General features: G+C 36.1%; 1 protein-coding gene across 1 annotated transcript in view; it reads left to right on the plus strand.

Moving 5' to 3' along the window:
• ttc27 (tetratricopeptide repeat domain 27) overlaps nucleotides 1–12565 on the plus strand; it is a 112925-nt gene that overhangs the window by 22988 nt on the left and 77372 nt on the right. The window contains exons 6-7 of the mRNA XM_067368040.1: nucleotides 11972–12136; nucleotides 12331–12470. Of these exons, the coding sequence (XP_067224141.1) occupies nucleotides 11972–12136; nucleotides 12331–12470 (305 nt within the window). The remainder of the gene's footprint in view (nucleotides 1–11971; nucleotides 12137–12330; nucleotides 12471–12565) is intronic.

Consider the following 12565-nt stretch of genomic DNA (forward strand, 5'->3'; position numbering starts at 1 on the left):
AACCCTCTCTAAGATAATCTCTCTATGTGAATGCGCCAAGAGATTAAAATTTTTAATCTAATTACATGATATGGCGATTAATTAATCTAAAATTTTGGCTGAGAAATAACTCCCAAAAGATAAATTCAAGACATGAGGTTGAGTAAATGACTAAATTTTCATTTTTGGGTGAACTATATCTTTAATGTGTTTTTATTATTATTATTATTATTATTATTATTATTATTACTATGGAAATATGAAATTATTTTTTTAGTGAAATCATACTCTAAATAAGAAACTAAAACTGCCAGTAAGTGGTAATTGTCTTAATGATTTGTTCATTCATTCGATTCGTTTGATTCATTCAATTAATTTGGTTCATTCGTTTTGTTCAACGGGTGATTCATTCAGGAACGAAGTAAATGGTTCTCTTTATGAATGGTCTATTGAATCATTAGGCTTGTTCGATTTGAAGCAGCGCTGCACAGACCGATCATTGTGTGACATCAAAGTAGCCTACCGCGAGAGCGATTAGAGAGCAGATGGCTCTGTATGCTTTCCAACAAACCAAATCGTTCAAATTGTGGATTCAGAAAGGAAATGCTGTTGTGAGTCTTTATATTTGTTTATACTTTGTTTATACTTTATACTTTGTCTTTTTATATTTTCGTCTGCAAAATTAAGCAAAACTGACAATATTGTGTCTAAAATAAATATTAACTTCTTGAACTAATAAAATCAATATCACATTTGCACTCGTTGCTTGTGTGATATAGCTTAACTATTTTATATTATATAAATTTAAATATGAGACCACTCAAACAAGGGCATTTTTGCCCCTTATCTTGAAATTTAGGGTCATTCTAACGACATTCTGTAGGCTCCATCGTGCAGTTGGGTTGTTGCCCTGCATTATATTTGTCATCAATCAACTCTGAAATGTCAGATGACCTACATAGGTCTGGGGAGGGGCAAGTGCGTTAAATGCATTAATAATTTAATGTGTTTTTTTTTCACTGTAATTTGACTAATTAACACGTTAAATCGGCAGTATTTACACCACCATTCAAAAAGTCTGGGGTCGGTGAGGTTCGGGGATCATTAATATGTATGACCCCAATATTTGCATATACCAGCCCATGATCAAGCATTACTCAAGGGCAGCCAGTATTAACGTCTGGATCTGTGCACAGCTGAATCATCAGACTAGGTAAGCAAGCAAGGACAATAGCGAAAAATGGTAGATGGATCATGTCAGTTATTATTGCTCCATGATATCATGATATTTTTAGTGGTGTTTGTAAATTGTCTTTCTAAATGTTTGGTTAGCATGTTTGTAATGTACTGTTAAATGTGTTTAAAGTTACCATCATTTCTTACTGTATTCATGGAGAAAACACTGTCGTTATTTTCATTTTTAAACACTTGCTGTCTGTATAATTCATAAACACAACTTCATTCTTTATAAATCTCTCCAACAGTGTGTAATGTTAGCTTTAGCCACAGAGCACTATCAAATTCATTCAGAATCAAATGTAAACATCCAGATAAATACTATACTTATGCAATTAGACATGTTGCCTGATGAACACTTTGTAAAGATCCATTTTGAGGGTTATATTAGCTGTGTGAACTTTGTTTATGGTGTTTAAGGCAAGTGCAAGCTCTTGGGGTGTGGAGCACGAGATTTAAAGGGGCCGTGTACTCTGAATCGGCGCATTTATAATGATAGGCAGTTAAAAAAAATTAATTAAAAAAATGATGGGGGATTTTGAGATGAAACTTCAGACACATTCAGGGGACACTTAAGACTTATAAATACATTTAAATAAATAGGCCTACTTATAGTCAGCAAGGATGCATTAAATTGATCAAAAGTGACCTAAGTAAATGCTGTTCTTTGTTCATCAAAGAATCCTGGAAAAAAACAAAAACAAATAATTTTTCTCAAATATTAAGCAGCACAACTGTGTTCAACATTGATAAAAAAAAAAAAAATTAAATAAATGTTTGAGTACCAAATCAGCATGTTAGAATGATTTCTGAAGGGTCATGTGACACTGAAGACTGGAGTAATGATGCTGAAAATTCCGCTTTGTCATCACAGGAATAAATGTCATGAATATATGTAAATTGTGTGTAATGTGATGCTCTTTAAAGAACTAGGTCTATAAAACTAGGTCTATAAAATGTACATGGAAATTATTCAATATCATGGCATGGTATAAATACAAAATTAAAGTCTGGGAAGGGAACAAATCAAAAGACATGGAGAAATGGAAGCTTTTTAATTAGTGGTCTCAGACTTTTGAACAATTCTCTCTCAAAGAGTTGACTGGCAGTCATTCCGTTGCTCAGATAATGAAAATGTCTCTCTTCAGCTGAGGGATAAAAGATTCTGTGACATATCTGACTGATAGGCTGCTCAGTTTCTATTTATGCATTTAAGAATGAAAATACTATAAATTACAAATGTATCAAACATTTTAATGAAATTTAAAAGGTCTCGGCATCAAACAAAGCGATTTCCATTTAATACTCTGTGTGAACTGAAGCATTCATTGTAGACGTCCTTGGTTTCTGAGGGGAATAAAGGGAGTCAAAGATTGCATTCCTTTAGTGGCAGGATATAGACCCGTTACTCTGAAGAGTTTTGGATGTTAATGTGGATTCACCAGGGAATCGTGGACTAAATGATGAGCTCTGCAGCAAAGCAGCATCTTAATTGGGTTCCTGTGCCTTCGGAATGAGTTTCCTGTGCTGCCTTTTAATCAGACACGCATCAGCTATGCCCCAATATAGATAATCAGCGTAGATGTTAAGATGCAATATTTACAAGAGGATGCAGGCGATAATTCTGTCCTGTTGGTGAGTGGATCTGCTTCAAAAGATTTCAACATCATGCCAGTCTCTAGTGGTACACTAGGCTTTATTTGCAGAATGATGTTATATTTGTGAAGCTCTCAAAGCTGAAATAACACCTCGCTGAGGTGTGTTGTCTGTGAAGGACATTGAATGCTTTTGGCAGTCAATACTGAAACTGAGAATTGTGGGGAATTTAGGGGATCGCCAGGGATTCGCTTCAGCTGACTCGTTGACTGCTTGCCTTTAGAGGCATTTCGGAGCATTATAACATACGATTGAATATCAGGGCATCCCAAGTTTAATAATGGTGTAGGACTAAAACTTTTAAAACTAGTCTATTTCCATTCTTTATTTTGAAGTATGAGAACCCATATTTTAGTGGAAAATTGAAATCTCATGTCTGCCAAATTGAACCTGACATATAGACGATACATGTTAGAACCTATGAGGTTTCTATGCAGACTGATCTCCTTATTCGACTTCGAGTTGTGAGCTTTTTGCATACCAAGATGTTCCTGCATGTATTGATTCGCTACATTTTGTTGCCTGAACACAAGGTTTTAATGTGAATATTTCAAACTGTTCCTCACACAGTTGTCATATGACTTTAGGAGACAATTTGAATGGACAATTTTATTGTATCTTATTGTTTTTGACTAGTTTTGTCCATCACAATCATCACAAACCAGTTCCTTTTGTGTCCCACAGAAGACAATGGCATTAGGTGAATTATTCAGTCAGTATTACCCCTCCACAGAAGTTTTTTTTTTTTTTTTTTTTTTTTTTTATTATTATTAAAGCCATTTTGTCTGATAAATGTTAGGGTTTTTGCAACTTCAATTAAAAGTTTATTTGCCTTTCATTATAAACAAAACTGTAAAAAGTTCACATGCCGTTTTATTTTTTTTATTTTTTAAATAGAACTTTTTTCCCATTTATTTAGTAAAGCTGAAAAAATTGGTAATAGCTTTTTGTAATGATTTGATCCATTATTCAACACTCATGTAGCAAAATACGACAAAACTATTGATTAGCATTCATGAAAATTCGTTTTTCTTTCTAGCCTCGAAGGGGGATTGGAGGGGGAAAAAGAACCTGGGAACGATTTCTTTGTGGAACCCATCAGCTAAAATTCCTGGGCAAATGTAGTTTTGTGTTTTTTAAAAAGCAACTCGCCAAAGCTGAATGCATCGAACGCCTGCAGAGTTGTAAAATTAGCATTGTCTTACTGCTAGTTGTTCATGGATTACTAACGCTGTGAAGCAGAGATCGTTTCGAACGGCAGGAACAAACAATATCCAATATTACTTTCACAAATAACAGCAGTCTCACAAACGAGATGAATTCCTCTCCAACTGCTCGGATGTAATCTGTAATGTTGTTCCTTGCTCTTGATGAGGGTTCCGAGTCTTTGTCCACACATGATGCTTTCCTACCATTGACTTATGTTTAGACTGCAAACAAAAGTTGGACAAATCCGTGGACCAGTTTTTTTACAGTGCCATAGTTACACATTACTACATGTACTTACTATAGTAATAACAGTAAAATATGCATAATCACATGTAACTAACCCTAAACTTAACCCTAACTGTAACTCTATAGTAAGTACATGTATTTAATTAATAGTACTCAGTAATTACAATGTAACTACGGCACTGTAAAATAAAGTGTAACCTTTTTTTTCATAACAATGTGAACCGCACATGCTACATGAAATCTGATCTTTTCAATTCTTATTTGGAACACCTCCATATACAGTATAGTTCTAAATCTGATACAGGTCTGATGTTTTGCAGTGCGACCTTAGTCTGAACAGAAGGTATGTGACTTTTATTTCAATGTAGATCTTCATTCGTCACAGTTCTGCTCTGACGGGAGTCACTCCACGCTCCATTCATGTATTTTATTTGTAAATGGCAAATGTGAAATGTATTCTTCAAAAGACTTGGATAAAGTTTTTGAAAGCCATTATGACCTTTTTGGATTTTCGTTACCTGGACTTTAAACTGGAGCGACAGAAACTTTGAAGGATTTGTTAAAAAAACCTTCATTTGTGTTTTGACGATTAATCAAAGTCTGAATGATGATTTATATGTTAAGTCAATGCAAAGGCGCGAATTAAGCGGTGCGAATGACGCGGTGCGAATTGAGCGCTTCGGGTGTTCGACGCGCTTAATGAGTGATTTGCACGAATCGCGCAAGTTGAAAAATTTGAACTTTGGCGAATTTCCGTGCCGCTTTAACCAATCAGGAGCTTGCTCTAGTAGTGACATGACGTAGCGAGCTGAGGCAGAAATTTGAAACAACAATGGAAGACAAAATCATCATCGCTGTACATCTTTATACATTTATAGAAAAAGAAATAAAAAGGATCGTGTTTGAAAGAAAGTGAGTGAGGAGGTCGGACAATCTGATAAGTTATAAAAAATGGTCTTTACTCAATTTGAGCTATATTTATACATATTAAGACTACAAGCCAACTAAAGATGACCAATTGAGCTTATTTGCTGTAATTTACAATTATTTCCCCACTGACAAGTTGTGTTTATTCAGAGGAAGTGTGCAGAAAGCAGTGGGAGAGTCTGGGACACATAAAGGAGCGTGAGAGCCCCTCTCATGACGCAAATTCGCGTCTGTTGTGAAGGGATTTTCAGGTGCAAATGAAGCGAATAAACTCAAAATGTTCAAGCGTCCCGACTACGCGCAAGTCGCGTCTGGTGTGAACGCAGCATTATGGGTTTGGAACAACATGATGAAGAAGTTACAGAATTAAAATTTTTGGGTGAACGATTGACAGGTTCTGCTTAGTTGACTTCAGATTCATATTTGTGGATCATTTTAGGAGAAACCAGCGTAGTGCGTTTTGACATGTGGGAAACTCTGCACTATAGTTATACTAGACAAAAGGTATTTGTGACGAGCAGGGCGGGTGAGATCCGTGAGGGAACGGCGCGAGGCCGGTGCGAGGTGTTGCACCGCTCTCGAATCTCTCACGGAGGAGCTCCGTAAGCATAAAAGGGGAGCGACGACAGTGAAGGATGAGAGAGGACCAGGCCTGGATTTTATGTTATGTTTTATTATGTTTGTGTGGCCGGTGATTGTCCGTGAGGCACTGCTGACATGACTTTCGTTTTGTTTTAAAGTTTGTTTGAACGTTCGCCGGTTCCTGCCTCCTTCCCGTATCTACGAACTGTTATAGTGTTATAGCTGTTCTGTAACTCCTTTTGTTGATCAAGAAACCTTTACATTGAGTGTTTTGCCCTTCATGCACACACACATATCTATATATATATATATATATATATATCTATATATATATATATATATATATATATATATATAATATATAATCATATACATAATATATATAATCATATACATAATATATATATATATACATATACATATACATATACACGTTCTTTCAGCCTCCGGGCATCAATTTGCTGCAGGAATGGCTACATCTAAACAATCAACACACCTGCCTCTCAAACCCTCTGGACTGTTAAATTCATTGCTAAAACAGCTATACTGGTTTGCTTTGTCCTTAATCTAGCTGGCTGAGCTGCGTGAAAGGGAATATCTGAAATTTCTGGTTTGCAATTGCTTTTTAAGTTTGACCAGCAAGGGCAACTTATGGGCCGGGCCAATGGGATTAGAGCACCAGGACCTCTTGCTACCAGGGGCCTCAATCATAGAAAACCTGGACATAAAATTGAAATGTTTGTGCTTGAATGCATGTGAGTGGTTGTTGCCACATGTGAAATAAACAAGGTGATATGCGTTCATGACCCCTCCTCAGCGTTACCACCTAACTGCAGATATTCATGGTATGTTGTTGTCTCTTTTGCAATGTATAACATTTATGCAACTTTATATCTTGCAATTGCAAGTTTGTCATATTTGCTATCTACTTTCATCCGTACATCAATCATTGAGGGCGTTGCATGAACATAATCCATCCTTGCCGACCAGATGTCATTATGAAGCTCCTAATGGCATGAATTGATACTCCCTTTCTAAAAGATCTGTTGCGGCTGAAAAGCCAAACAAGCTTGAACTGAAACATGGTATTTATATTCCGGCTAGAAAGTGTCTTCTAGATCCAATCTGAGATGGGAATGTGAGTGAACTGATGTAACCTCTGCTGTGGAATCTTCACTGATATCTGAAGACCTTTTTAAAGGGTTAGTTCACCCAAAAATGACATTTCTGTCATTAATTACCGTCATGTCGTCCCGTAAGACCTTCGTTCATCTTCGGAACACACATTAAGATATTTTTGATGAAATCCAAGAGGTCCATGTGACTACAGTGGTTCAACCTTAATGTTTTTGTGCACAAATCAAAAGAAAAATAACGACTTTATTCAACAATTCTGTCTCCTCCCTGTCATTATCCTACGCTGCAAACTTCAAATTGTTCAAATTTATTGTCTTGTGGAAAAACAGACTGCATCTCCACATGGTTTAACCAGTGCAAATAAGAAAAAAATTATGTTCTTCAGAGTTCAGTCTGTGATACTGTTTATCCTAGCAGTCATTATTTACACATGCACCCACAGGACATTGAGTACTTTTGCATTTCAAAAAGTTAAAATGATCAGAAACCGAAAAGATTTCTCAGAACAATAAGGTCATATTTCACCTCAGAGCTGTGCTCAGGCTTAAACCCCATTGAAATCTCATCTTGTGGTTATGTTTCGAGCAAATTTGTCTGAGCAGTATTTTATTTCACTGACTTTGAAGTCAATGAAGCATTTTATGAGTTGGTAAATAATAAAGGTGAATAATTTTTAATCAGCGTTTACATTCAGTGAGTTACATGGGTGAGTGGATATTGGACCAGGTCTTTCATCATTGTGGTTAGTAAATGTCAAGCCTGCACTAGCATTTCACTGGTCCACTAAAGATTTAAACGCAGGTTTGTAGGTGACCGCTTTCATGCAGGTGTCTGTAGGGAACTGATTTGGGGGTGTTTTTTTTTTTTTTTTTTTTTTTTTTTTTATTTATTTATTTATTTTTTTAAATATAAATTCAGTATCAAAGGTTCAGACGTATTCAGTGGGGCTGTCAGTCAACTAAAATTGAGTTACATGATGTTGATTTGATTTAATTTAGCCATAGGCATCTTTGTTATAGAGTCTGCATATTGGTTAAATGTGTTGATTTTAAATATTAAAAAAAAAAAGGTCATTTATTCAGAGCTTCACTGGCAACAAGAGCTTTAACACATTATTTTAATAATACTAGTTTAATTATTCTTATTTAACTGTACTTGTTTGTTTAATGTTAAGTACAGTTACGCATTTTATTGTGAAATTACTGTCATTGTACTTATTAAACAAACCTAATTAAAAAATAATTTAATATTTGTTTTTAAATTAATTTATTATACATTATCATTAAAGGTGCCCTAGAACTTTTTTTAAAAAAAAGATGTAATATAAGTCTAAGGTGTCCCCTGAATGTGTCTGAAGTTTCAGCTCAAAATACCCCATAGATTTTTTTTAATTCATTTTCATTTTGGGGCATCATTATAAATGAGCCGATTCAGGGCTACTGGCCCTTTAATTCTCGTTCTCCACGACCACGGAGCTCGCGCTTGCCTTGAACAGGGCATAAACAAAGTTTACACAGCTAATATAACCCTCAAATGGATCTTTACAAAGTGTTCATCATGCATGCGGCATGCATGTGTCGGATTATGTGAGTATTGTATACTGTTATATTGTTTACATTTGATTCTGAATGAATTTGAGGCTGTGCTCTGTGGGCTAACGGCTAATGCTACACTGTTGGAGAGATTTATAAAGAATGAAGTTGTTCATGAATTATACAGACTGCAAGTGTTTAATAATGAAAATAGCGACGGCTCTTGTCTCTGTGAATACAGTAAGAAACGATGGTAACTTTAACCACATTTAACAGTACATTAGCAACATGCTAACAAAACATTTAGAAAAACAATTTACAAATATCACTAAAAATATCATGATATCATGGATCATGTCAGTTATTATTGCTCCATCTGCCATTTTTCGCTGTTGTTCTTGCTTGCTTACCTAGTCTGATGATTCACCTGTGCAGATCCAGACATTACTGGCTGCCCTTGTGTAATGCCTTGAACATGAGCTGGCACATGCAAATATTGGGGCATACACCCCGACTGTTACGTAACAGTCGGTGTTATGTTGAGATTCGCCTGTTCTTCGGAGGTCTTTTAAACAAATGAGATTTATATAAGGAGGAGGAAACAATGGAGTTTGAGACTCACTGTATGTCATTTCCATTTACTGAACTCTTGTTATTTGACTATGCCAAGATAAAGTCAATTTTTCATTCGAGGGCACCTTTTAATACATTTATGTATTCAGTTGAATTTATTTAACATTATTAAACAAATCTAGTGTTCGGAGTGAAACTCCAGCTAGAAATAAAATATCCCTTATCATATCCGTACCCAGTTAATCATTGCTTTCGCTTTCTAGAAAACCTCAAAAGCTGTAGAATTATTTTTTTATTTTTTTCCTCTCTTAGCCCACAGGCAGAGATGCTTGTTCTTTAATGACAAGCTTTCGTAACATTTGACGCCATTTTGAAGATGTGACATAGAAAAGTAGGCTGCATGTATGATTAATTCAAAATTAGGATTTCAGCTATTTTAGTCTGTATACTTGAGGCTCACTGTGATATTTTTATGACTGCCTTTCCCTCTGCTTTCTTTTTTGTTTACATGAGTTAACACTGTTTGTGTCACATCTCGTTGTGAAGGGTAAGAAATGAGACGTTCTCTTTGTTCTGCTCACACAGATACGTGCGTGACTTGCCCATGAATGATTTGGAGCTCTGTTGGTATATGTGAGGAAAGGTGCTGCTTTCTCATGCTAAATGAGCTCTGGTCTGCAATGAGTGGACTTTAAAACACTCAGACCTTCACGCATATCGTGCTGAAGGTCACAGGAAGTGCTCAAGCTGAGCTTTATGGAGGGTTTAGCTTAGAATGCAGTACTGCTGAAGGTGGATATACAGCTGTGGACTGTGGCCTCAGTTACACTACTGTATTCATTTAGTTAGGTTTCCTTCATCCTTTTTCTTCTCTTCTGTTCTTCTGTACTCCTTTCTTCCTTTACGTTTCCTCTCTTCTTAATTTCCCCATCTTTTCTGCTTCCTTTCTTCCTTTGCTTTTCATTCTTCATCTTTTTTCTTTGTTCCTCCTTTCCTCCTTTTTTTTCTTCATTCATTGCTAATTCTTTCTTTCTTCCATCCTTCTTTCTTTGTAATTTCCTCCTTCCTTTCTACTTCCTCTTTTTCCCTTAATTTCTCCTTCCTGTTTCCTTCCTTCCTTCCTTCTTTCTTTGTAATTTACTCCTTCCTTTCTACTTCCTCTTTTTCCTTCCTTCCTTCCTTCCTTCCTTCCTTCCTTCCTTCCTTCCTTCCTTCCTTCCTTCCTTCCTTCCTTCCTTCCTTCCTTCCTAATTCATTCTTTGTAATTTATTCCTCCCTTTCTACTTCCTCTTTTCCCTTCCGTCCTTCCTTATTATTTCTTTGTAATTTCCTTCATACTTCCTCTTTATCCCCTTCATTTCTCCTTCCTGTTTCCTTCCTTCCTTCTTTCTTTGTAATTTCCTCCTTCCTTTCTACTTCCTCTTTTCCCCTTAATTTCAACTTCCTCTTTTTCCTTCCTTCCTTCCTTCCTTCCTTCCTTCCTTCCTTCCTTCCTTCCTTCCTTCCTTCCTTCCTTCCTTCCTTCCTTCCTTCCTTCCTTCCTTCCTTCCTTCCTTCCTTTCTACTTCCTTTTTCCCTTCATTTCTCCTCCTTGTTTTCTTCCTTCATTGTTTCTTCTTTTCTCCGTTCGTTCGTTTCTTCGTTTCTTCGTTCCTTCCTGTTTTCTTCCTTCATTGTTCGTTCTTCTTTAACCCCTTCCTTGCTTCCATCCTTCTTTCTTTGTAATTTCTACTTCCTTTCTACTTCCTTCCTTCCTTCCTTCCTTCCTTCCTTCCTTCCTTCCTTCCTTCCTTCCTTCCTTCCTTCCTTCCTTCCTTTCTTTCTTTCTTTCTTTCTTTCTTTCTTTCTTTCTTTCCTTATCCCTTTCTTTCTTTCTTTCTTTCTTTCTTTCTTTCTTTCTTTCCTTATCCCTTTCTTTCTTTCTTTCTTTCTTTCTTTCTTTCTTTCCTTATCCCTTTCTTTCTTTCTTTCTTTCTTTCTTTCCTTATCCCTTTCTTTCTTTCTTTCTTTCTTTCTTTCCTTATCCCTTTCTTTCTTTCTTTCTTTCTTTCTTTCCTTATCCCTTTCTTTCTTTCTTTCTTTCTTTCTTTCCTTATCCCTTTCTTTCTTTCTTTCTTTCCTTATCCCTTTCTTTCTTTCTTTCTTTCTTTCTTTCTTTCTTTCTTTCTTTCTTTCTTTCCTTATCCCTTTCTTTCCTTATCCCTTTCTTTCCTTATCCCTTTCTTTCCTTATCCCTTTCTTTCTTTCTTTCTTTCTTTCTTTCTTTCCTTATCCCTTTCTTTCTTTCTTTCTTTCTTTCTTTCCTTATCCCTTTCTTTCTTTCTTTCTTTCTTTCCTTATCCCTTTCTTTCTTTCTTTCTTTCTTTCTTTCCTTATCCCTTTCTTTCTTTCTTTCCTTCCTTATCCTTTTCTTTCTTTCTTTCCTTCCTTATCCTTTTCTTTCTTCCTTCCTTCCTTATCCTTTTCTTTCTTCCTTCCTTCTTTCTTTGTAATTTCCTTCCACTTTTCCCTTCATTTCTCCTTCCTGTTTTCTTCCTTCATTGTTCTTCTTTTCCACCTCATTTGTCCCTTCCTTCCTTAATTTCTATTTCCTCTTTTCTTCTTCCTTCATCCTTCCTTCCTTTTTTCTTCTTCACCTGAAGCACTTTTTGGGATTCCTATGGGTTTCCAGCTGTGTCCTAGGGACAGTGATCTAATAGAGGCAATTAATAGGCGCATTCATTGTAACTTTGTCTGTGATAATCAGAATTATTTTACGCTTATGAATGTCCAATGCATTATACAATCATTTAACCTTTGGAGATATGAGGTAAAGTAAATGTTGCATGTGTAGATGAATGTGTAAAAGTGTACATTGTGTCTCTCATGAACTGGTCCTTCCTGTTTTTCTATAGTGTGTAAATGTGAGGAGCTGTTCACTGACAACACACACAGGAGCCTGGCCATTCAGTTCCACTTGGAGTGCAGTTATACCTGCCTGACCTACTACGAGTATCGCAGGGCCAAAGAACATCTGCAGATGGCCCGTGATCTGTCAGGACTTGATGTTAACATGACAGGTAGGCAATATATCTTGAAGAAAACTGATTGTTCTGTGCAGGTGATTGAAGGATGGATAAATCGCAACATGTGACAGAAGTAATTGGAAGATGGAATGAATGAATGGAGGGAAAATATGGATTATCCAACACTGAGAATGAGGAAAGAATTGATGGAATGCATGAAAGATTAAATAATTGTTTGTCTCTCTCAGGCGCCTTAGGGAAGAGAACTCGTTTTCAGGAGAACTTCCTTGCTCAACTCATCTTGGATGTCAAAAGGAAGGACAATTCACCTTTTTCCAATTCTGATAGTCTCTACCTCACACCAACACCTAAAGAACTCTTACCAAAGGTACATGGTTGTCTAAAATTAACTTAATGTCATGACAATGGTGGTTAATTGACATAATTTACAGGCCATAGATATTTTAATTGAATTGATTTTTA

This window comes from Chanodichthys erythropterus, chromosome 18 (genome assembly GCF_024489055.1).
Source record: "Chanodichthys erythropterus isolate Z2021 chromosome 18, ASM2448905v1, whole genome shotgun sequence".
NCBI lineage: Eukaryota > Metazoa > Chordata > Actinopteri > Cypriniformes > Xenocyprididae > Chanodichthys > Chanodichthys erythropterus.